This window comes from Mustelus asterias, chromosome 18 (assembly GCF_964213995.1).
Source record: "Mustelus asterias chromosome 18, sMusAst1.hap1.1, whole genome shotgun sequence".
Classification (NCBI taxonomy): domain Eukaryota; kingdom Metazoa; phylum Chordata; class Chondrichthyes; order Carcharhiniformes; family Triakidae; genus Mustelus; species Mustelus asterias.
This window is the reverse complement of record NC_135818.1, coordinates 39232295-39259306: the sequence shown is the minus strand read 5'-3', so window position 1 is coordinate 39259306 and position 27012 is coordinate 39232295. Positions and strand designations below refer to the sequence as shown.

Below are 27012 nucleotides of genomic sequence, written 5' to 3'. Positions count from 1 at the left end.
CAACTAACCAACGTAAACATTAGCTTACAATCTCTGTTGCTCTCGGCCAAAATTACACCGATTCTCATTTACACATCGCTGCATACTTGTTTACCTATCGAGGTTTCTGGTCCTAGAATGCCTCAATTTTAAACTTCTCATTCTCAAGCAAGTGGTGGACTACTGGTTTCACCACCCCCTGCCAGATCTAGCGAGACCATTTAAAACATTTTCAGGTCGTGCTCTTGTATGCCAAAACTGATTACTATTCGAGGATCATCTAGAAATGCAAAGATAATCCTCAGCTCTTTAGTCTACTGCAAACCATCTTTTTAAATCCGTCTTCACTGTCCCCTCCATGATCACAACAAGTGCGAGGATCTCATTGATCTTTTGTCATTAAGATCGAGACCCTTGATCAGCTCTCTCTACCATTTGCCGACCTGGCCAAAATTCTAATAAGATTCCCCCTGCCCTAGCTCTGAACTTACATTTTTTTCAAGTTTCTCTCCTATCTTGTCTCATGACCTCTCTGAGCTCACCTTTGTCCATGAAACTCAGCCCCTGCTCCCTCGATTCTATTCTCACTAAACTGTTGACCCACCAACTTACTCCTGTAACTCCTATGTTAACGATTCTCTATCTTCATTTGTTCTTCCTTCCTTTACATCTTCCGTCAAACTTCCAATCAAAAAAACAACCCCAGTCCCCACCATGCCATCTCCAATCTCCCTTTCCTCATCATAGTCCTTGAATGCATTGTCACCTCCCAAATTTGTTCCCAACTTTCCCAGAATTCCATGTTAGAATGCCTCTATTCAGGTTTCCGCCCCTGCCACAATGCTGAAACGTATTTGACTTGTCCTTGACAGGAGCAGGACCATCCAATTAAAGCTTAACCATGCAAAATGCAGATTCAGGGTCAGCCAGGTTCCTTGTGTGAGCCTTTCACTCAGTCAATGGTGTAAAGTCCGATCCAGACAAGGCTACATGACAGATGTCCATTCATGTACACAAGCACACTCTATAGCGCTTTCATGGTATGAAAAATTATCTTTCTAAGTTTATCCTGTGTGACCAGTGAGGTCACTGAAACTCTTTGTCAAATTCTCCACCAGGATGTTGAATGGTGCTGGCAAGAGCACCAACCACACAGCAGCCTTCAACAAATTCAAAAAGACACTCAACCCCACCAGTATTACAATACTTTGATGTTCGAGCATCTATACGTACATTAGCAGATGCCTCCTAGCACGGACTTGGCACACTCTGCATCCAGAATGACAGACTAATAGCCTTTGCTTCAAGTTCCCTCACTAACACTGAGACTCCATATGGTCAGATCAAAAAGGAACATCTTGCTTTAGTCTTTGCCTGTCAGAAGTTTCATGATTTCATATATGGTTGTCCTGCAACTGTTGAAACCGATCACCAGCCACTCATAGAATCACAGAATCCCTACACAGGTCATTCGGCCCATCGAGTCTGCACCAACCACAATCCAACCCAGGCCCTATTCCCCTAACCCCACATATTTACCCTGCTATTCCCCTGACACTAGGGTCAATTTAGCATGGCCAATCAACCTAACTCACACATCTTTTGACTGTGGGAGAAAACCCCAGCACCCGGAGGAAACCCACACAGAGAATGTGCAAAGTCCACACAGACAGTGATCCGAGACCGGAATTGAACTGGGTCCCTGGCGCTGTGAGGCAGCAATGCTAACCACACTCATAATGATCTGAAAGAAATCTCTCTAAATTGTGTCTGCATGACTACAACACATGACACTAAAGTTGCAACGCTACTACCTCAGCACCGTCCATAAATATGGCAAGAAGCTGTACTTGGCTTATGCTCTCTCCAGAGCCTTCTTACCCACCGTGGTCATGAGGAAGATGTGGACGTTATGACAATAGAGATGTTGTCCTCTCATCAAATTCAGGAAATCAAGCAGGCCTCACAAGCGGACATCACACATGCAGGCAACTGCGCATCGTCATCATGAGGAGCTAGCCAAAATGCCCACTGGAGCTTCCTCACATTCTTCGCTATCAGAGGTGAACTAACCATACAGGATGGACTAATACTTATTTATTAATCATTAGTGTCACAAGTAGGTTTACATTAAAACTGCAATGAAGTTACTGTGAGAATCCCCTGGTCGACACACTCCGGCACCTGTTCGGGTACACTGAGGGAGAATTTAGCATGCCCAGCACGTCTTTCGGACTGTGGGAGGAAACCAGAGTACCCGGAGGAAACCCACGCAAACATGGGGAGAACATGCGAACTCCGCACAGACAGTGAGCCAAGCTGGGAATCGATCCCTGGCGCTATGAAGCCCTTACTGCCCTCCAGAGGTATTACACAAAGAGCATCCCAGGCTGGAAGGTACTGGATACAGGGCCAAGAAACAACCAGTGTGCAGTTATGGAAAGGGAAATCCCCAGGTGGCACGGTAGCACAGTGGTTAGCACTGCTGCTTCACAGCTCCAGAGACCTGGGTTCGATTCCTGGCTTGGGTCACTGTCTGTGTGGAGTTTGCACATTCTCCTCATGTCTGCGTGGGTTTCCTCCGGGTGCTCCGGTTTCCTCCCACAGTCCAAAGATGTGCAGGTTAGATTGATTGGCCATGCTAAAATTGCCCCATAGTGTCCTGGGATGCCTAGATTAGAGGGATTAGCGGGTAAAATATGTAGGGATATGGGGTAGGGCCTGGGTGGGATTGTGGTCGGTGCAGACTCGATGGGCCGAATGGCCTCTTTCTGTACTGTAGGATTTCTATGAGGTGCACATTGTACAAAGCTCTCAGGCTGCATCAAGCAAAGGAACTGCTGTATTTACACGAGGTCCTGAACCTCATATGGTCATTCACAGCAGCTGGCATCTGAGTGGAATGGTAAACAACATTTAGTTTTAGTCGATTCATATTCCAGGTGGTTTGAACTTGGCTACCTGCCAAACATGATGAGTAAAACAGTAACCATCAAGCTTAAGAGACACTAAAGAGATATGCAGCATCCCACAGAGATTCAGGACAGACAACACTCGCCAATTCAGCTCCACTGAATTTTGCAACTTCACACATACATGGGACTTTGAGCATAACACGAGCATGTATATGGGATTGCACAGACTGCGCTCCTCAGCCTGTGAAATCTACCATGACAGGGTCTGCCCTCATCAGCGCAATGATGTTTTGCCCCCAGGACCAAGATCACAGAAGAACACAGAAGCACCACCAACCAGTGGAATCACACTGGCGAGCATACCAAACACAAGATTGCAGGATTATATTACCACTTAGCCTAGAACTGATCTTTGAATTTCAGTTTTCCTTCTGACAGAAAAATGGGGCGAGGAGGAGGAGACATGATGGGCTGTGCACTAGTTGCTACAGCCTAATCTGTACCTCAATATATATTGGTAAATAGTTATCCATTGTCAGTTTGTTTAATTACATGTTACACAATAGTCTGTACTTGGTGGCGCACACTGTTACACCTCACACCCGCGCACAGTTACATCTCACACCACTGGTTGTCCCAATTAAACAGTGAAGATGTGGACTGAGTGGTCACGTGAGAACTCAACGACAAAAGAGGCCATGTGGTGGGAGCACGGGCGTTATCCCTGGGTGGCTTGGACCGAACATAAGTGCTGTATTTGGCTAAAAGCAAGTTCTGTAGATGCTGGAATCTGAAACAAAAACAAATGCTGGAAAATCTCAGCAGATGTGGAGAAAGAACCGAGCTAACGTTTCAAATCTGGATGACTCTTCGAAGATGATGATCAATAGCTCTTCGAAGATGAAGGAGAGTCATCCAGACTTGAAACATTAGCTTGGTCCTCCCTCCACACCTGCTGAGATTTTCCAGCGTTTTCTGTTTTTGTGTAGTAGGTGGCTGTTGGGCTCAGGAATAAACCGCCTTGAAGTCTCTGATGTCGATGATTTAAGGGACCCACAACAATTCTACAGGTATGAGAATCATAGAAACCCTACAGCACAGAAAGAGGCCATTTGGCCCATCGAGTCTGCACCGACCACAATCCCCACAGGCCGTACCCCCATATCCCTACATATTTACCCACTAATCCCTCTAACCTACGCATCTGAGGACACCAAGGGCAATTTTTAGCACAGCCAATCAACCTAACCCGCACATCTTTGGACAGTAATCTACTGTAAAGCACATTTTGTTTATTTATCCACCTGAAACACCAACACTGCTTCCCTTTCCGAAGAAACTGCCTGGCCTGTTTCCAGCGCTTTCTGTTTTTAAGATTATACATTTAAAATATTTTAAAACCGCTAATCCAGACTGACGGCCCACGGGTAACACCGCCTTTCAGGTAAAAAGTCAGATCCTCTGTGCTGGAGCTGCCGAAAATTAACTCTGGGTATTTGGCAGCCGGCGGTTGAAAGCACAAATGCTGAAAGCCCAGGAGCCCGGCAGCTGCTGCTCGATAAACCAGCGCCTCAACCCGGGCAGCCACTGAACCCGGGGCCGCCCTCCACTCCAGGCCCAGGCTCCAGCCCCGGCCCGCACGCTCCGATATTAGAAAGAGAAAGGGAACTTTTCAAATCAAATGAAGCGGAATTCAGTGACAGACCTGCTGCTGAAACCGGGTGAGTGCGGTGAGAAGGGTGCGCAGGCTCTGGATCATTTCTCCCTGGTCTAGGCCTGCTCCGGGCTCCGCCGTCGCCATGACACCCAGGCGGCAGCTCCCACTGGCTCTGCCTCAGAGAAACATTATCCTCCTTCTGTGGGCATCTCTCTACAAAAAACTCACTTTTCCCCCGTTTCCAACATCGGGTACGTTCTCTTCAATAAGTATTATTATAACTTTAGTTATTTCAGTTCAACATTTAACAAATTTACACCTAATTCTCTTCTCAGGAAAGATCACCAAGCTGAAACTGCATCTTTCTCTGCAGATGCTTCCTGACCTGCTGAGTGTTTGCAGCATTTCCTGTTTCTATTCCAACATATTGCCCTCCTCCACCAACAATTTGCATTTATGCAACAAAATATCCCCAAAACTTTTGATTGGTTTTTAATCAGACAGCTATCCATGGAAAGAAATATTAGTAAGAAGTTTAACAACACCAGGTTAAAGTCCAACAGGTTTATTTGGTAGCAAAAGCCACACAAGCTTTCGGAGCTCTTCGCCCCTTCTTCAGGTGAGTGGGAATTCTGTTCACAAACAGAGCTTATAAAGACACAGACTCAATTTACATGAATAATGGTTGGAATGCGAATACTTACAACTAATCAAGTCTTTAAGAAACAAAACAATGGGAGTGGAGAGAGCATCAAGACAGGCTAAAAAGATGTGTATTGTCTCCAGACAAGACAGCCAGTGAAACTCTGCAGGTCCACGCAACTGTGGGAGTTACAAATAGTGTGACATGAACCCAATATCCCAGTTGAGGCCGTCCTCGTGTGTGCGGAACTTGGCTATCAGTTTCTGCTCAGCGACTCTGCGCTGTCGTGTGTCGCGAAGGCCGCCTTGGAGAACGCTTACCCGAATATCAGAGGCCGAATGCCCGTGACCGCTGAAGTGCTCCCCAACAGGAAGAGAACAGTCTTGCCTGGTGATTGTCGAGCGGTGTTCATTCATCCGTTGTCGCAGCGTCTGCATAGTTTCCCCAATGTACCATGCCTCGGGACATCCTTTCTTGCAGCGTATCAGGTAGACAACGTTGGCCGAATTGCAAGAGTATGTACCGTGTACCTGGTGGATGGTGTTCTCACGTGAGATGATGGCATCTGTGTCGATGATCCGGCACGTCTTGCAGAGGTTACCTCATCGACACAGATGCCATCATCTCACGTGAGAACACCATCCACCAGGTACACGGTACATACTCTTGCAATTCGGCCAACGTTGTCTACCTGATACGCTGCAAGAAAGGATGTCCCGAGGCATGGTACATTGGGGAAACTATGCAGACGCTGCGACAACGGATGAATGAACACCGCTCGACAATCACCAGGCAAGACTGTTCTCTTCCTGTTGGGGAGCACTTCAGCGGTCACGGGCATTCGGCCTCTGATATTCGGGTAAGCGTTCTCCAAGGCGGCCTTCGCGACACACGACAGCGCAGAGTCGCTGAGCAGAAACTGATAGCCAAGTTCCGCACACACGAGGACGGCCTCAACCGGGATATTGGGTTCATGTCACACTATTTGTAACTCCCACAGTTGCGTGGACCTGCAAAGTTTCACTGGCTGTCTTGTCTGGAGACAATACACATCTTTTTAGCCTGTCTTGATGCTCTCTCCACTCCCATTGTTTTGTTTCTTAAAGACTTGATTAGTTGTAAGTATTCGCATTCCAACCATTATTCATGTAAATTGAGTCTGTGTCTTTATAAGCTCTGTTTGTGAACAGAATTCCCACTCACCTGAAGAAGGGGCTAAGAGCTCCGAAAGCTTGTGTGGCTTTTGCTACCAAATAAACCTGTTGGACTTTAACCTGGTGTTGTTAAACTTCTTACTGTGTTTACCCCAGTCCAACGCCGGCATCTCCACATCAAGAAATATTAGGACAGGAGGTAAAAAGACTCTGTCAAAGAGGTGGGTTTTAAGCAGAGTCCTATAGGTGGAGATACAGAATGAGCTGGGAAGGGAATTTTTAAAAAATCATTTGAGGGATATTGGTACTTTGGTATTGCTGCCTAGACCAACATTTATTGCACACCCCTTATTACCCTTGAGAAGGTGAGGGTGTACTGCCTTCCTGAACCGCTGCGGTCCTTGAGGTGTAGGTACAATCACAGTGATTTTAGGAAGGGAATTCCAGGATTTTGACCTAGCGACAGTGAAGGATCGGCGATACATTTCCAAATGAGGATGGTGAGTGACTTGGAGGCAAACCTCCAGGTGGTGGTGTCCCAGGTATCTGCTGCTCTTGTCCTTCTAGATGGTAGTGGTCTAAGGAGTGAGTTCCTGTGGCACATCGTGTAGATGATACATATGGCTGCCACTGTCCACCGGTGATGGAGGGATTGAATGTTTGTGGAAGGGGTAGTAATCATGCGGGCTGCTTTGTCTTGGATGGTGTCGAGCTCCTTGAGTGTTGTTGGAGCTACACTCATTCAGGCAATTAGAGAGTATTCCACTACACTCCTACTTGTGCCTCATAGATGGTTTATAGGCTCTGGGAGGGGTGGGGGAGAGGGGTCAGGAGGTGAGTTATTCACTGCAGGAGTCTTATCCTCTGACCTACTCTTGTAGTCACAGTATTTCTTTGGCTAGCCCAATTCAGTTTCTGTCAATGATAACCCCTGGATGTTGACAGTGGGAGATTCAGCGATGGTAAAGCCAGTGAATGTCATGGGGCGATGGTTAGATTCTCTTTTGTTGGAGACGGTCATTGCCTGGTACTTGTGTGGTGCAAATGCTACTTGTCCAGTCAATATGAGAATTAAAATCCCCAACAATTTGTAAGTTGCCTTTGTTACAAGCTCTGAGGAAAGAAAATAAGGCAGGCTTTGAGGGAGGAACTGATGAGTTGAGTCAGGGGGTTGCTGCCGGTTGAACCAGAGACTAGGGGTGTGGGGGGTAAGCATTGCTATGCTGGGGACCTGGGGGTGAGGATTGAAAGTCCTCAACTCAATGAAAGACTTGCATGACGACAAAACCAGGTCCCTTACAACATTCCACATGTAAAATGCAGCCGGTCTCCTGAACCTTATTGGTGCTGTGCATGCTGCATCCCTTGAAGCTCCACGCTGCTCCCCAGATGTTCCACACTGCTTCGCAACATGCAAGAGAAGCCTCTGTCCAAATCCTCTCCCCCAACAGACATACTCAGAAGCCCCTTTCCCAATCTCCTCCAACCCCATTCCAAACTCCCTTCATTACACTCCCTTAGCATCTGAAGGCTGACATCTCAGCTTCCATTGCAGCACAGGCAAATGTTACCGAACATCTGCAATGGAAATTCAGACCATGAAATCTCTACCTGTTGCTATGCAAACCCAGCTTGGGACATGCAGGCTCAGACTGCTGCCATCTTGGCTGTGCATACCAGTACTCCAAGAGGCTTGCATGCTCTTATAGCAATATGTGCTCTAATGGAATACTATGACCACTAAGAACCCTCTCCCAGTGGACTGTCCCTGGACGTTGTCCCATGGCACTGCACTGGCTCTGTAGTGTACACATGCTCTCACCTTTTCCATTCTGCCAGTGCCCCTGCTGCTGCCGGTCAACCAACCAGCTCAGACCTAAGCTGAATTGGCACAGTCTGAAGTAGGATCTTAAATTAACATTCGTGAAGGGAGATCCAAATGTTGAGGATATAGATTTTATTTTCCAAGGTGGCCTGATGTGATCCAATCATAGAAAAAATCTGTTTTGGCACTTTATTTCATCGTACAAAATATTAGAACCCAAAATGAATGATAGGAATAAACATGCACAAGTGGCCCCTCAAGTCCTTTCTGCCATCCGGTTAGATACTGGCTGATCAGCCTCATGATTCCTTTCAAAATCATAAAAAAACCTTAATACAATCTTCCCTTAACATTCTATATTCCAGGGAATACAAGTCCAGTTTATGTGATCTTTGCCCATATCTAACTAACTCTTGGGATCCTGATAGCATTCTGGTGAATCTGTGCTATATTTCTTCCAATGTCTTTTTAGGGTGATGTGCATAGAGCTGCACATTCTACTCCTAAAGTAGTACTCCTAACCAGGCTTTGTGCAACTGCAGCAAAACTTACTTCCTTTTATTTCCTAGTTCGAACCCATGTCAGCTCTCCCCCTCAAAGGGGAGATGCAATGGTCAGGAACTATGGCAACTTTACCTATGTTACTTGAGTCCTGAGTTGGAAGCGATTTCAGTCTTTGGAATGGAACTATTACCAGGGAAGGAATTGGAAATGTCAACTCCAACAGAATTCTTCTCTTTACCAAATGTGCAGAACATGGGCTAATACTCTGTTCCACCAGAAGAACAAGTACAAAACATCATGGCAACACCCACAGTTCAAAAACTGACACCTGATTTATTACACCATCATCTGTGCCCAGAATCGCAAAGATGTTCACACCACCAGAGCAATGGCGGGCTGACAACTGCTGGACTGATCACCAACTTATTTGTTCAATTATGCCTATCAAACTGGCTCCCAAAAGGCAGTTAAAGCAGCAGCAACGTCCACAAATTTCAATGTCAAAGCTCTGAAGGACTCAATCAATAGAAACCAATTCCAACAATGCCTTAGGGAAAAACTTTCAAACTTCAATAAAGAACAGAAGAAGAATGTCCATAGTGCTTGGGATGTCTGTAAATCCAATATCATCAATGCCTCCAAAAATACACTCAGATTTTCTGTCCGGCAACATCAGGATTGATTTGATGAAAATGATCAGGATATCAATGAATCTGATTGATTGTAAGCGCAAGTATTTCTGCCTGGCAATATGACACAAACTCAGTTCAGAAGAAACTGACTTATCAACAAGCGAAGGATGAGGTACAAAGGTAAGTCCATGGCATGAAGAATATTTGGTGGGTATATAAGGCAACGGTAATTCAACATCTTACTAAAATGAATGAAATCCGTGGCTTCTTCATTGCCACATTTATGGACTATGAACTCAAGGACCAGCTCTTCTGAAGCGATCTGCTTAAGAAAAGGATGCTGTCAAAGCCCATTGGTGGGAGCATTCTGAAGACCTTTTCAATTGAGAATCAATATTGACAAGAGTGCTTTCAACTCAATCCCACAACACCCAGTTAGAGATGAGCTTGGTACTCTGCTACCATCTATGGAGGTGATGAAAGCCATCACACAAATAAAGAACAAAGTGACAGGAGGTGAGTGTATCCCCACTGAAATCTTAAAGCATGGAGGAGAGGAACGAACATTACATGTCCACGCTCTTATCTGGAAGGAAGAACAAGTCCCGAATTATCTTAACACCAACATGACAATCTTTAAGAAAGAGGTGAAATCTAACTGTGGAAATCACATAGGCATCTTTCTGCTTTCCATTACAGGAAATATCATTCCATGAATCCTTCTGGATCGAATTATTACATTTTCTGAAGAGCTGCTCCCCAAATTTCAATGTGTGTTTACGCCATGAAGAGACACAACCGATATGATTTTTACAACTCACCAGCGACAAGGAAAATGTAGCAAATGACACCAACCTCTCCTCATAGTGTTCTTTGACTTGACAAAGGCCATTGACTCTGTAAATTGTGAGGCACTCTGGAAAATTCTGGAAGATTGGATGTCCTCCAAAATTCATTACCATCCTTCACTTGCTTCATGATGACATGAGAGCAGTGATCCTTAATAACAGATCCATAACAGTTTGAGGTTAAGCAAAGAGTAAAATAAGGTTTTGTCATCATTCCAACTCTTTTATTTCCTCACTGCCATGCTCTGGCTAGCTAGAGACAGACTCCCTGCTGAAGTGCAATTTATTTATCAAATAGATGGTACGCTATTTAATCAATGATGTCTCCAAACTCTAAGACCACCTGACATCAGTCATTGAGCTCCAGTACGCTGGTGATGCTAAGTGCTGTTTCAGAAACAGATCTCCAGAGAATCATCAATGTATTTACTGAAGCATACGAGAATATGGGATTTATACTCAACATTCAGATGACTAAAGTTCTTCATCAGCAAATCCAAATGTACATAACCGAGTCCCTTTGATTAGGATTCATGATGAGGGCATGGAAAATGTGCAACACTTCCAATGCCTTGGATATTATCTTTACAGAAGGTTGACATTGACAAAGACATTCAGCATCAACTGAAATCTGCTGGTGCAGCCTTTGACCACCTGAGGAAGCGAGTGTTTGAAGATCACAACATCAAAACTGAAACTAAGTTCATGGTCTACCATGCAGTTGTGATCCCTTTCAGAGTGTACAGGGCTGAAACCTGGATAATGTATAGGAGGCACCTCAAAGTAATGGAGTCATGCCAGTGGAAAATTTTGTATATTAATTGGGAAAACAGATCCACCAACATCAATGTCCTCTCACATGCAGTCACAAAAGCATTGAGACTACCATCCTCCCTTAGCTCATTGGGCTGGTCAAATATATCAGATACTAGGCTCCCGAATCATGTCTTCTCCCAGCTCAGACAGGATAGACGTACCAGTGGAGGACGGAAGCAGTGAGTCAGGGATGTACTGAAAGTCAATATGACGAAATGCAATACTGACATCCAACTGGGAGACCATCGCCTTGGATCGAACCAGATGGTGGCAATGTCTGCAGAAAGGATTCCAGCATTTTGGGAACCAACAAGGACAAGGTCCTAAGAAGAGGAAAAGCAACAGTGGAGGAAAGAACCCAAACTGATAACACACAACCAGGCATCCCACAAATGCTCTATGTGCCATAAGGTCTGCAGATTTCGTATCAGCCTCATCAGCCATCTTCAGACTCATGGAAGACAATAGTCCTCACAAGAGAGAGACAGTCAATTAAGAATAATAATAATTTGTTAACTGCGAGGTGTAATTCCAGTCTCGAGTGAGATAACAAAAAATGGATATTTGTCTGTCAATTACTGGCTATATGACTTGAGCCTTGAATGTGTGGAGGGAAGAGTGACCTCACTTTTAGCCAATTGAGTTAATGTGAGTTGAACCTAATTCAGCACAAAGACTCAGAATTGAGATTAAATATGAAAGGTTTCAAGACATACCATCATTCTTATGATGACAACTCATGTGATATAGGGCTCAAGATCGAATCAGGGCAAATACAAAATCTGGGATTTTCTGGCGCCGCCCATCACCAGGATCCTCTGGTTCTTTTGAAAGTTACTGGACTTTTGGGTGGTCTGCCATGTTCCCTGCAGTTAATCCCACTACAGGGCCGCAAAATCTGACTAAAGACTCTGCCTGTTCTGTCAGCATCTGAGTGAATCCAGACTCTCATTTGGGGGGGTGGTGGAAGAATACCCTTGCTGTCTTCACTGTCTTTTGTTAAGTATATTTAGCATTCTTACTTAATAAGTTCTATTTTGATTCACTACACCCGATTGCATCTCTCACCTGATTCTACCTTTTAAGTCAGCTCAGCAAAAACCGTAGAACCATAGAAAAGGAGGCTATTCAGCCCATTGTGTCTGCACCAGTTGAAACAAAAGCTAGCTGTCTATTCTAATCCCATTTTACAGCACCCAGTCTGTAGCCTTATAGGTTACAGCACTTCAGGCCTAGATCCAGGTACCTTTTGAATGAGTTAAAGATTTCTGTGTCACCCACCATCTGGGCCACAAATTCCAGACACCTACCACCCTTTTTCCGAATGTCCCCACTAATCCATCTGCCAATCACATTAAGTCAGGTAATTGACCTCTCCTTTGGGGAAAATAAGTCTTCTTTACCTACTCTATCTAGGCCCATCATAATTTTTTGCACCTCAATCAATCGCCACTCAGTGTCCTCTCGTCTAAGGAAAAAAACAACCCTAGTGAACCTAATCTCTCCTCATAGCTCTGAATTTCCATCCCTGGCAACATTCTTGTAAATCCCTTCTGTACTCTCGCCAAAGCAATTATATCCTTCTTGTAATGTGACGACCAGAATTGAATGCAAAACTCTGTGTGGGCTAACCAGCATTTTAAACAGTTCCAGCATTACACCCATGTTTTTGTATTCAATACCTCATGCAATAAAGGAGCCAGCTTAGCCACCTGAACTGACACCTTCAGGGACCTGTGGGCATGGAGCACTCCAAGTCTCTCACTTCTTCTACCTCACTCTAAATCCTCCAATTTATTGTGTATTCCCTTGCTTTATTTGCCCTCCCCAAATGTATTACCTCACTCTTTTCCAGATTGAATTCCATTTGCTGCTTTCCTGCCCACTCAATCAAACCTTTGAAATCATTCTGAAGACAACGGCTATCCTCTTTACTATCAACCACGTGGTTGATTTTTATGTCATCTGCAAATTTCCCAATCATGCCTCCCACATTTAACCCCAAATCATTAATCTATACCACAAAGAGCAGAGCTGGAACGTCACTGGAAACTGCTTTCCATTAGCTAAAACATCAGTCAATCATTACCTTTCTTTGTGGAGATATACCTAAACTGTGTCCGTACAATCTTGCTTTTGAATGCCCCCCATTGGTCTGCCACTGATTTCCCTTCAAGTAGCTAAAAACAGTCCACTTTCATCCAATCACCCCTCAGCTTCGTAAAATTTGTCTTTCCCCAATTTAGAATTTTTGCTCCTGTTCTACTTTTATTCTTTTCCATAATTATGCTAAATCTAATCATATTATGGTCAGTATCTCCAAAATGGTCACCCACTGCCACTTCATCCACTTGTCTAACTTTGTTTCCCAAGACCTGTTACAATCGGTCATGGACAAGGTCCCCTCAATTTGTTATGATTCCAGATCAGATACCCCACCAATTGTTATAGGAGGGATGAACTGCCTCCCCTTTTTTATTCAACCCCCTCAGTTGTTCGCAACAGGATTAATTAATCTTGTTATTTAATCTTGATTAATGAATCCCCATTCATCATAAGGTTAGAAGGGGATATTCACTGATAATTGCACAATGTTCAGTACCATCCGCCACTCCTCAGGTACCGAAGCAGTCTGTGCTCATATGCAGCAAGACCTGGGCAGCAGTCAGTCTTGGGTTGATAAGTGGCAAGTAATATTTGCGCCACACAAATGCTAGGCAATGGCCATCTCCAACAAGACAAATGCAATCAATAGGGGGTTGATATCATCTCATGTCTAACATTAGGCCAAGTCTTAATTTGCATGACCAACAGCAAATGGTGCATATGAAGTCAGTGTTGAGGAGATAGATGGAGGCATTAGCTTTGAAGTGTTCTGACATTCCATGGATTTCATACAATAACTAGCAATCTTATTCTTTACATTTTGTAGTGGTAACCTGGCAGGTGCAGGTGTGTACTACCAAGTTACCATCAACACGTCTCCTGCTCCACCCGAGGCCCAAACATCCTGGACCACTGCTACACAAATATCAAACATGCCCACCGCTCTATCACCAGCCCACACTTTGGCAAATCAGACCACAAGGTTGTGCTCCTGCTCCCAGCTTACAAGCAAAAACTGAAGTGGGAGAATCCATCAAAGAGAGTCGTGCAATGTTGGTCTGAGGAATCGATGATCTACGGGGCTACTTGGGGTAGGTGGACTGGTCAGTATTTAAAATCTCTGTGATCAGCCTGAACAAGTACACCACTGCAGTAAATGACTTTATTAGTAAGCGTGTAGAAGACTGTGTGCCAAAGAAGCAAATCCGTGTGCTCCCCCACCGGAAACCATGAATGAACAGGGATATCCACTGCTTGCTGAAGTCCAGGTCTGAGGGCTCTCAAGTTAGGCGACACTGACCTATACAGGGAAGCCAGATACAATCTAAGGAAATCCATCAAAGATGCCAAAAGACAATACCGGACCAAGCGAGAGTCCCAAGCTAACCACACCGACCCCTGCCGAATATGGCAAGGTCTGCAAGACATAACAGGCTACAAGATGAAGGCATGTAAAATCGCCAGCTCCAACGCACCCCTCCCTGATGAGCTCAATGCATTCTATACCTGTTTTGAGCAAGAGGTCAGCGAGAGCATGCCCTCCACCCTGGAAGCCCTGGATGAACCTGTATCTGGGATCACCACTGCAGATGCCAGAGCAGCCTTCTTGAAGGTCAACCAACAGAAAGCAACTGGCCTGGATGAGGTACCCGGACGTGCACTCAGATCCTGCATGGATCAGCTGGCGGGAGTATTCACAGACATCTTCAGCCTCTCTTTACAACAATCTGAGGTCCCTAACTGATTCAAGAAGATGACCATCATCCCGATACCTAAGAAAAACGAAGCAGCGTGCCTTAATGACTATCATCCGGTGGCTCTGACATCCATCATTATGAAGTGCTTCGAAAGGTTAGTCATGGCACAAATCAATTCCAGCCTCTCGGACGACCTGGATCCACTACAGTTGGCCTACCGTCGCAACAGATCCACAGCAGACGTCATTTCCATGGCCCTGCACTCAACCCTGGAACACCTAGATAACAAGGACACTATGTCAGACTCCTATTTATTGACTACAGCTCAGCCTTCAACACTATTATTCCCACGAAACGCATCTCCAAACTCTGTGGCCTGGGCCTCGGCACCTCCCTCTGTGACTGGATCCTGAACTTCCTAACTCACAGACCACAATCAGTAAGGATAGGCAACAACACCTCCTCCACGATCATCCTCAACACCGGTGCCCTACAAGGCTGTATCCTTAGCCCCCTACTATATTCCTTATACGCCTATGACTGTGCGGCCAAATTTCCCTCCAATTCAATTTTCAAGTTTGCTGACGACACCACAGTCGTGGGTCAGATCGCAAACAATGACGAGACAGAGTACAGGAATGAGATAGAGAATCTGGTGAACTGGTGCGGCAACAATAATCTCTCCCCCAATGTCAACAAAACAAAGGAGATTGTCATTGAATTCAGGAAGCATAAAGGAGAACATGCCCCTATCTACATCAATGGGGACGAAGTAGAAAGGGTTGAGAACTTCAAGCTTTTAGGTGTCCAGATCACCAACAACCTGTCCTGGTCCCTCCATGCCGACACTATAGTTAAGAAAGCCCACCAATGCCTCTACTTTCTCAGAAGACTAAGGAAATTTGGCATGTCAGCTATGACTCTCACCAACTTTTACAGATGCACCATAGAAAGCATTCTTTCTGGTTGTATCACAGCTTGGTATGGCTCCTGCTCTGCCCAAGACCGCAAGGAACCACAAAAGGTTGTGAATGTAGCCCAATCCATCACGCAAACCAGCCTCCCACCCATTGAATCTGTCTACACTTCCCGCTGCCTCGGCAAAGCAGCCAGCATAATTAAGGACCCCATGCACCCCGAACATTCTCTCTTCCACCTTCTTCCTTTGGGAAAAAGATACAAAAGTCTGAGGTCATGTACTAACTGACTCAAGAGCAGCTTCTTCCTTGCTGCTGTCAGACTTTTGACTGGATTTACCTTGCATTAAGTTGATCTTCCTCCACCTTTCTCTAGATCCTTTCTATGGTGCATTTGTAAAAGTTGGTGAGAGTCGTAGTTGACTTGCCAACTTTCCTTAGTCTTCTGAGAAAGTAGAGGCATTGGTGGGCTTTCTTAACTATAGTGTCGGCATGGGGGGGGACCAGGACAGGTTGCTAGTGATCTGGACACCTAAAAGCTTGAAGCTCTCGACCCTTTCTACTTCGTCCCCATTGATGTAGAGAGGGGCATGTTCTCCTTTACGCTTCCTGAAGTCGACTGTAACATTACATTCTGCACTCTCTTCTGCACTCTCTTCTCTATGAACGGTATGTTTTGTCTGTATAGAGCGCAAGAAACAATACTTTTCACTGTATGTTAATACATGTGACAATAATAAATCAAATCAAATCAAATCAGGGAGAGCAGCAAGTGTTTAAGGTTCCTATTTACCCATTGCCTGGATTGGGGAGAGCAAAGCTGATTCTGAAAGAATCTGCTCTGTCACCTCAGGAGGATACAAGCTCCACGTTTGCCCCAATCTATGGACAGTGACCATCACCTTGATGCTGACTGTGTGCAGGTTTATGAGTGAAAACCTCTACCTGTCTCCATCATCACAGGGTTTGGTATGTCTGGTGTTGGCTGCTGATTACTTGCTGAACAGTCTGCACACCGAGTATATCTAAGTGGATGGTGTTTATTCAGAGGCTCTCCTGTTATCTGATCCAAGCCAACTAATTTTGCATTGGTGAAATGTGTGCCACAAGCATAACAACTGAAAGGATGCAGGTTTGATTTTGGAGTAACTGTGAAGAGTAACAACTCCTGACTCCTCAAAGTCTGTTCATCACCCACAAAGCATACGTCTGTTTTATGATGGAATACTCTCCACTTTGCTGGATGAATACGGCTCCCACAAAACTCAAGAAACTCTACACCATCCACGACAAAGCAGTCCGCTTGACTGGCACCCCATCCACCACCTGAAAGATTCACTCTCTCTACCACTGATGTATAGTGGCAGCGGTATGTACCATATACAAGATGTACTACAGAAACTCATCAAGACTCCTTTGACTGCATCTTCCCAAACCATGACCTCCACCACCTAAAGGGACAAGGGCAGCAGATGCATGGGAACGCCACCACCTGCAAGTTCCCCTCCAATTCACACACCATCCTGACTTGGAAAAATATTGCTGTTCCTTCACTGTCGCTGGATCAAAACTCTGGAACTCCCTTCCTAACAACATGTGGGTGTACCTACACCACAGGGACTGCAGTAGTTCAAGAAGGTGGTTCACCATCACTTTCTCATGGGCAGCTAGGAAGGGCAATAAATGCTGGCCTAGCTGCCCAGGAGAAAGTGGTAGTGAACCATATGCCATATCTTGTAAAAAGTTTTTTTAATTTTTAATGCCGCAAGGGGCAAAGTGCCCATGCTCAGGGGCACCTTGGCACTACCCACCGGACATCAGGCAATGCCAAGGGGGACGGGGCCTACGGGCAGGGCCTAGGGGACAAGGGGCCGGGCAAGTGGGCAGGCCTAGGGGGCGATCGGTGGGGGTCCCGCTGCCACTCTGCATTGGGATTGGTTGGGGCTGGGGGGCTGGAGCGAGGCCAGCGATCGGGGCGGGCTGGGGTGGGGGGGGCGGGGGTGGTCTGCCTCCCGGGGGACGGTGGTTCTGCCGGGGGAGGGGGAGGGGGCGGGGGGAGAGGGAGTGGGGGGCTGCTGGAGATCGGGGCGCTCCAGGACAGAGGACCGGGAATACTTGTGCAGGCCGCAGCCGGGCCGTTGGGGGAGGGTGGGGAGAGGAGGGAGGTGGGTGTGGGGGGGCGGCGGTGAAGGGGCAGCACTGCCGGGGTCCCGGGCTGACCAGCAAACTGCAGGCTGACAGTTCGGGGCCTCTGCGCATGACTGTCAGACTCTGGCATGAATAGGCCCCGCCCCTGAGCTTTTAATGAGATTCGCGATTATGACCTCTGCATTGCACAGAGTGTGGGAGATTCAAGTCTGAAGTTGAGCTGAAAAAACAGTCGTGATTTACACCAGTTTTCTCGCCAAGACAGCATTGTTGGGAGAATTGCCCCCGTTATTTCTGCTTTTTTTTAACAAAATATTTCACCTAAAACTTATTGACATTGAAATTCTGCTGCCATTTTAGTTAATTCTACAATGTTATCACTATCACTTTCCAGTTCACTCTTCTTCCTAAAGAATGAGCTATACCTCCTATTTTGGTACCATCTGAAAATTTCCCCATCACTCCCTCTATATCTATGTCCATGTGATTGACATACACAGTGAGTAAAAGTGAGCCCAGAACTGAACCCTGCCACTACCCACTTCCAATCACGGAAAAATTACCCTTATCACCTATTCTCTGTAATCACCCTCGCATATGCCTTTCTTTCCATTCTCCCCTCATCTTTTGAAGCTGCCTTTAAAACCCACTTCTTTTACCAAACTTTTAATCACCCCTTCTAATATCTTCATCTTTGGTTCAGTGCCAGTGTTTGTCTGATCATGCTCCTGAAAAGCATTGAGTCATTCTTGCTCAAGAAAGTGCAGGGGTGAAGTTAAAGAGAAAATTAGGAAAGCAAAGAGTGGGTATGAAAACAAGTGCAATTAAAGACAATCTAAATTAATTTTACAAATGCATAAAGACCAGAATGATAATTAAAGAAAGAGTAGGGACAGTTGGAGAACAAAAATATAATTTGTGTGTAGAGGTGGAAGACATGGGCATACTTCAAAATAAATACTTTGCATCTGTTTCCACGAAAGAGAGGAATGAAGCAAACATTGTATTTACAGAGAGGGAATGTAAAATATTGGATGAAATAAACATAGTGAGGGGGAAAATATTAAAGTGTTTCACATTGTTGAAAGTGGATAAGTCACCAAGCTCAGATGAAAACTTGTGATGATATGTATGGGCACATGGAGCACACCAGGATGATAGGGAGTGGGATAGCTTGATCTTGGTTTCAGATAAAGCTCGGCACAACATCGTGGGCCGAAGGGCCTGTTCTGTGCTGTACTGTTCTATGTTCTATGTATCCCAAGCTCCTCAGGGAAGCAAGGGAAGAAATAAGAGAAGCTCTAATCTTCATCTTCCAACCCTCCCTAGCTACAGGTAAGGGTGCCAGAGGAGAAGAGGACGGCTAGCATTATATCATTGTTTAAAAAGGAATGAAGGATATGACGAGCAATTACAGGTTAATCAGCTTAACCTCAATGGTAGGCGAATCATTGGAAAGAAAATCTGAGACAGTATAAATTGTCATTCAAGGAGGTATGGAAGAATTAAAAATGGTCAGCGTAGATCCGTGAAGTGAAGATCATGCTTGTCAGACTTGTTTGGATTTTTTTGAAAGAGTAACAAGGATGATCAATAAGGGTTTGATGCAGTGTACATGGATTTTTGAAGGCTTTTGGCAAGATCCCACATGGCAGACTGGTCAAAAAATAAAAATTCATATGAACCAAGAGAAAGTGACAAGTCGGATCCAGAACTGGCTCAATGGAAGGAAGTAAGGTGGTTTTCTTACTGGACGGCTGTTTCCATTGGAGTTTCTCAGGACTCAATACTAGCTCCCTTGATGATTGGGGTAAATACTAATGATTTAGATTTAAAGGTAGGGGGCATTATTATGTAGTTTGTGGATGATATGAAATTGGTCATGTGATTGGTAATGAGGGAGAAAGCTGCAAACTGCAGAAAGAAATGAATGGGTTGGTCACTTGGGCAGAAGAATAGCAAATGAAATTCAACTCAGAGAAGTGAAAGATAACACGCTTGGGGAAACAAACAAAACAAGGAAATAACAGCAGGATTATGGGACGTGTAAAGGAGTCCATGTCCATAGATCCCTAAAGGTTTCAGGACAGGATGATAAGGTGGTAAAAAAGGCATAGAGGAGGGGTTCCTTTATTGGTCAAGGCCCAGACCACAAGAACAGGGGAGTTATGCTAGATTTGTATAAAACATGAGTGAGAACAGAGATGACACACTTGCATATTGTTCTGGTCACTGCATTACAGGAAAGATGTGATTATACGAGAGAGGGTACAAAGAGAGGTATAGAGGTATTGAGGGAGATGATGGCCTACTGGTATTATTGCTAGACTATTAACCCAGAAACTCAGTTAATGTTCTGGGGACCCGGGTTCAAATCCCGCCACAGTATATGATGGAATTTGAGTTCAACAAAAAATATCTGGAATTAAGAATCTCCTGGTGACTATGGGTCCTATTTTACCATTTTGATTCTAAGTGCTGAGCAGACTTGAATCTGGGAGTGTCTCAGATCCGACTTTTAGACCCGTTCTCAGGCGCCCGCATACGCACTCTGCCTGCAAAAATATCAGCATTTCCGAATCTCCCTGCAGAAGCCAGTGGGCAGGGCTTAACATGCCCGAAATCCTGCAGGTCTGATCCAACTGCACATGCACAAAAAAAATTATAGAATGCGGTTCCCCTGCCACATCCCTCCCAGGCTGGATAATGTCTCCCCCTGGCCCCCACAGACATTGACCCACACCCCAACACTACTGACCCCCTTATCCCCCCACCCCCGCCATCCAGACCGATCACAGGCCCCTCCACCCCTCCCCTCCACCGATTTCAGGCAGAGTGGCAGCGGACCCCCCCTTCCCCCCCACTGCTCTCAGGCAGAGTGGCAGCGGACCCCCCCTTCCCCCCCACTGCTCTCAGGCAGAGTGGCAGCAGAGCGCCCCTTTCTCCCCACTGACCTCAGGCAGAGTGGCAGCGGACCCCCCCTTCCCACCCACTGATCTCAGGCAGAGTGGCAGCGGACCCCCCTTCCCCCCTCACTGATCTCAGGCAGAGTGGCAACGGACCCTCCTTTTTCGCCCCCCCACCCCCAACGATCTCAAGCAGAGTGGCAGCGCCTCCACCCCGCACCCCCACCCCCACCGATCTCAAGTAGAGAGCCGTCGGACGCTTGGCACTTACCTCCTCACTAACTAAAGCACCCGAATCGGACTTTTATGGAGCGTGTCTGTTATGTGCCAATTCCGGATGGGCAAATGCAGTGGTAAAGGGGGAAGTGCTGGTAAAGCTGGGCATGCAGCCCATTAAGTCAATTTAAATACATGCATGCGATCCTGATCGTGGCCATTTTTGGGCCTTGGGTAAAGTGGGAGCTGCCGCGGAGGCAGGCGCGGATCACGCTACTCGCCTCACACCCGACTTTACCATTTTTTCGCACCCTAAAAAGGGCGCAATTTGATGGTAAAATCGGGCCCTCTGAAACCATTGTCGATTGTCAGAAAAACCCATCCGATTCATTAATGTCCTTTGGGAAGGAAATCTGGCGTCCTTAGCTGGTCTGGCCTACATGTGAGTCCAGAGCCACAGCAATGTGGTTGACTCTCAACTGCTCTCGGGCAGCTGGGGATGGGCAATAAATGCTGGCCAGCCATCAAAACCCATGTCCCACGAATTAATTTAAAAAAATAAAGAGGAGATTTATAAGAATGTGGCCAGGAATCGAGAACTTTGCAACGAGGAAAGGTTGGATAGTTATGGTTTGTTTCTTTTGAACAGAGGATGCTGAGGGGAGATTTAATTGAGGTGCACAAAATTATGAGGAATCTAGACAGAGTAGGTCAGAAGAACCTGAAAGGTTGGTAGATGCAGAAACCCTCATCACATTGAGAAACACTTGGATATGCACTTGAGATTCCGTAATCTACAGATCATAGAATCATAGAGATTTACAGCATGGAAACAGGCCCTTTGGCCCAATTTGTCAATGCCGCCTTTTTTTTAAACCCCTAAACTAATCCCATTTGGCCCATATCCCTCTATACCCATCTTATCCATGTAACTATCTAAATGCTTTTTAAAGATAAAATTGTCCCCGCCTCTATTACTACCTCTGGCAGCTTCTTCCAGACACTCACCACTCTCTGTGTGAAAGAATTGCCCCTCTGGACACTTCTGTATCTCTCCCCTCGCACCTTAAACCTATGCCCTCTAGTTTTAGACTCCCCTACCTTTGGGGAAAGATATTGACTAGCTGATCTGTGCCCCTCATTATTTTATAGACCTCTATAAGATCACCCCTCAGCCTCCTACTCTCCAGAGCAAAAAGTCCCAGTCTATCCAGCCTCTCCTTATAACTCAAACCACCAAGTCCCAGTAGCATCCTAGTAAATCTTTTCTGCGCTCTTTCTAGTTTAATAATATCCTTTCTATAATAGGGTGACCAGAACTGCACACACTACTCCAAGTGTGGCCTTACCAATGTCTTGTACAGCTTCAACAAGACGTCCCAACTCCTGTATTCAATGTTCTGACCGATGAAACCAAGCATGCCGAATGCCTTCTTCACCACTCTGTCCACCTGTGACTCCACTTTCAAGGAGTTATGTACATGTACCCCTAGATCTCTTTGTTCTGTAACTCTCCCCAATGCCCTACCATTAACTGAGTAAGTCCTGCCCTGGTTCAATCTACCAAAATGCATCACCTCGCATTTGTCTAAATTAAACTCCATCTGCCATTCATCAGCCCACTGGCCCAATCGATCAAGATCCCGTTGCAATTGGAGATAACTTTCTTCACTGTCCACTATATGACCAATCTTGGTGTTATCTGCAAACTTACTAACCATGCCTTCTATATTCTCACCCAAATCATTAATATAAATGACAAATAACAGTGGACGCAGCACTGATCCCTGAGGGACACCGCGGGTCACAGGCCTCCAGTTTGAAAAACAACTCTCTGCAACCACCCTCTGGCTTCTGTCAAGAAGCCAATTTTGTATCTATTTAGATAATCTCACCCTGGATCCCGTGAGATTTAACCTTATGCAACGACCTACTATGCGATACCTTGTCATAGGCCTTGCTAAGGTCCATGTAGACAACATCAACTGCACTGCCCTCATCTACCTTCTTGGTTACCCCTTCAAAAAACTCAATCAAATTTATGAGACATGATTTTCCACTCACAAAGCCATGCTGACTGTCCCTCATCAGTCCTTGCATCTCTAAATAACTGTAGATCCTGTCTACGGACCAGGAGCTGTAAACAGAGATTAATCCGGATCACTCTTTTATAGATAACACAGACACAATGTGCCAAATGACTTCTTTCTGTGCATAAAGCTTTCCATGTTTCTATTAAATCTACTACATCAATGCAAATTGTTTTTGCTGCTGTTGCACCTGAGCACTCCACTTAGAGCAATATCACAGGTAATGAATTAGTTACTAAAAAATAAAATCATGGTCGCAAAGAAAATGTGAAAATTACAGACAAATTAGCTTCATGAGCATGCTAGTAAAATGATTACTAAAATTATTGGATAATGCCTGAAGAGTTAGAAGAGTATCTTTTGGAAGAACCACCAAATTTCCGAGCCAGTCACTTGGTAAAACAAATATCTGTACTGTGTAAGAAAAAGGACTTGGCATACATTGCAAAGACTATGTAGCATTTATTATTTACATCAGGAAAGAGCTTTAATGTAATCTGGTGTCAAGGTTTACTTCGTCCAGGAAAGCTTTGTAAGGAACACCACAAGATCCTGTGCATGCTGGATTGACGTGCTGTTGAGGGAATCACAGCGAATACAGGGCTACTGGTGGCCTTTTTGAAAGGTGAGGCACAGCTATACATGCCTCACAAAGCCAGCATGTTACCATGGCATTGGGGTCTTCCTGTAGAATCCTTCCACTAGATTCTGACAACAAAATCCCAACTGCATCCCACTGGTCATTATCCAATACTGCGGCTCAGATTCTGCTAATTATAAATTAATGTGCAGTATAAAATGCTGTTCTGCACATCAGTTGTCAACACCAATATTAACTCCCCACTTTCCCATGTATATACAGAGGTCTAGGTGAGGCAATGTCACACTTGCCTCACCTGATGAGCTGCCTTTAGTGTATGCCACGATACAGCTTGAGGATACCAAGACCCCCATCCACACTCTTCACTGCTTGAATGCAATGCAAACACAGTGGGGGTCATTTTCAACTTTGCCATCTGGGTGGTAACCTGGCAGAATGGATCGCCCGTCCATTATGCAACTTGCCTGATTTTCATTCCATTGAAATCAGTGGGAAAAATGCACAGAACCAACAAAAAAATCCGTAATCCACATTATTCTGGAAAGAAATTAAAACATCTTATTACGTTTGTGAATTTGTCCACTAATGCCACTGCACTCCTCAAAGAGTTAACGGCATTATAACTGAAAAGCAGCTTTCTTTGCCTTTTGTATTTGGAAGCCAATGTCTTTCAGCCAATTATTGGGAATATTTGTTCACTTTTTTGCATGAAACAATACTTGAGCTGTGTTCATTACCTTTTGCTTCTCAGATCCCATGTATGCATCAGGTCTAGAATATGGAAGTTTGACAGGTCATAATAAACTGTTCCTTTTTCAGGTATCGTGCTTTTTTGGCTTTTATGTATGAATAGGAAATGGCTAAAGGCACCTGTGTTATTGCAGGTCCCATAGGCAGCTGCTCGGCTAATGAATGCCTGATTATGTGTTAACATGCTTTGTCAGATATTGGCAGAATCCATTCTGTTCTCTTTCTTGCCTTTTCAGTAAGGGTGCCTTTGACAGACAGGTTACCATTTATAAAAATGTTGTCCATCAAGCTGAGGAAAGACAATGGTGTTTTCTGTAGCCAGTGACTGTGGGAAACTTTCCTTTGGCTATTCAAGCAATTTTAGTAGCTTACATTTGATAGAGTAGAATGATGAGTGCAAAAAAAAACTATAATTAGGATAAACTTATACTGATAATTATAGCATAGTGATTCTGTTATCTAATTTTACACAATTGCAAAAAAAAGCCTGTTTTTAAAGCAAAAGGATTTAACAGGATGGTTACTATAGTCAATGGGAATTTACTACCCAAATCTTATGTCTGCATGTTTTGAATTTACTTACTTAGCAGCATTGGGATGAATTTAACTCATACCACCGGCTGGGTTCCTGAAGAATGGGCAGCCAGCAGTAGAAAATAGGGTGGGTGCCTTAGCCACTTCATTGATGCCCAAGGCCGACTTGATGCCATATGCAGGAAGCCGTGTTAGTGGTGTGAAGCCCACCTGCCGGAAACAGGAGAATGGCTACATAAATAGGCAAATCGGAATCCTATTCTGGTTGTAAAACCACAAATGAAATATTCAGGTACAAGTGCATTGAACATGTGTCAAACATGCCCTGGCTAGTTCATTTTAAACAGAGGTCTAGGATATGCCAACTGTTTAACTTTGAGGGTCAAGGAAAAGTAGAAGTGCTTCTCCTGTTGCCAATTCACTTGTGCTGCCCCCATTCCCCAATTGCCTTCACCACCCCAAACACAACTCGCCAGCGGGCTCAGGATAGGAACCAGTCAAATTCTCACCTTACTGACTGCCAAGTTACAGTAGTGCACCCATTATACAGCAACAGCATTTAAATGAGGCCACAGCCAAACGTTGGCCTGCAGCTGAGGATAACATATACTTTTACAGTGCAAGTCAATTTCCCCCCATTATTTCCTATTGAGCACTTACACCCGTGCGATTGATCTGAAAGCATGACAAGCCGGGGCATAATTTTGTATATTTCATCACTTTGTAGTAGAAGATGGCAGATGAAAGCTGGAATTCTCCGATGCCCTGCCAGCGAGAACACAGAATTTGGTGCTCAGCCAAATCTCCAGTCACTGCAGCGGGACTGGAGAAAGCCATCCGCGAGTGAGATCCGAGAATTATGGCCATAACCATCCATGCTATTTACCAGAATATTCACATGTCACAATAAACTTTTCCCGACACTGAATATTCTCTATATTTTTGCAAGTTAGCTTTTTACTTAAACTTGGTCTGTTGTACGCAAACTATGTGGTGACCATCAACATGATTCCAATTATTTTAAGTGTCTTTTGAATCTCCCTTGTAAGTTAAACAGAGACTGAAGTCATTTCATTTTCTTTTTGATGATTTTAATTTTTATCAATATTTTCCAGATTATGATGAATAGTTCTAGTTTGATTTAAGCTGTTAGAAATGCACTCATTATAAAATGATGATGCTGACTGTTAACAATGTGACTAATTCATAAACAACTATGTTAATAGAATGTATAAATATGGCACTAAAAGACTTTTGCTCGTTTGACTACAAAACACAAAACCATCTGGCAATGCTCTGGGGACCTGGATTTGAATCCCACTATGGCAAATGGTGAAATTTGAATTCAATAAAATCTGGAATTAGAAGTCTAATGATGACCATGAAACCATTGTCGATTGTCATAAAAACCCATCTGGTTCACTGATGTCCTTTAGGGAAGGAAATCTGTCGTCCTTACCTGGCCTGGCCTACATGTTACTTCAGACCCACAGCAATGTGGTTGACTCTTAAATGCCCTTAGGGTTGGGCAATAAATGCTGGCCCAGCCAGAGATGCTACACCCCATGAACAAATAAAAAAATAAATCTGGTAAGATGATTTAAGTATACCATTGTTGTCCGGAGTGAAGCGAATAATGGCCATGCTGTCATAAGAAATTAAGGATTGAATTTTCCCGGGCTCTTGGAGATAGGTATGAAGGCAGGAAGGGAGCAAGCAAATTCTTAAAATAATGCTCCAGGTCAGTTTGCTGACAGGCTCCCAATGCTGGCTGCTTTTCCCAGGGGCCGTCTGTGTTCACTGCTGAGAAGCCACCCACCTGTGTCAGAGTACCATTTTAGGTAGTTAAATGACTATCGACAGCCTTCACACCACATGACAATTTTGCTGGTGTCACGCTGACACCTCCAGAGTCAACACTTGGACAAGTTAGGGGAGGCAGCCAGATATCGGGAGGTTGAGTATCTATTACAGCTGAAGGAGCTCTAAATGTTTCCAGAAGAAAATGGCAGAGCTGCTGTCTTCTCATGTCACAGCCTTGCCACCTGGATTTCGTGGAGGCAGATGTCTCCAA

The 27012-nt window shown here is 44.9% G+C and overlaps 1 protein-coding gene across 3 annotated transcripts in view; it reads right to left on the bottom strand.

Moving 5' to 3' along the window:
• mbip (MAP3K12 binding inhibitory protein 1) overlaps positions 1–4938 on the bottom strand; it is a 57284-nt gene extending 52346 nt beyond the window's left edge. The window contains exon 1 of one of the 3 annotated variants that reach the window (XM_078233779.1): positions 4600–4938. In XM_078233779.1, the coding sequence (XP_078089905.1) occupies positions 4600–4695 (96 nt within the window). In that variant the 5' untranslated portion in view covers positions 4696–4938. The remainder of the gene's footprint in view (positions 1–4599) is intronic. The other 2 variants (XM_078233777.1, XM_078233780.1) reach the window with 2 other exon arrangements.
• Between the last annotated feature and the right edge of the window lie 22074 nt (positions 4939–27012).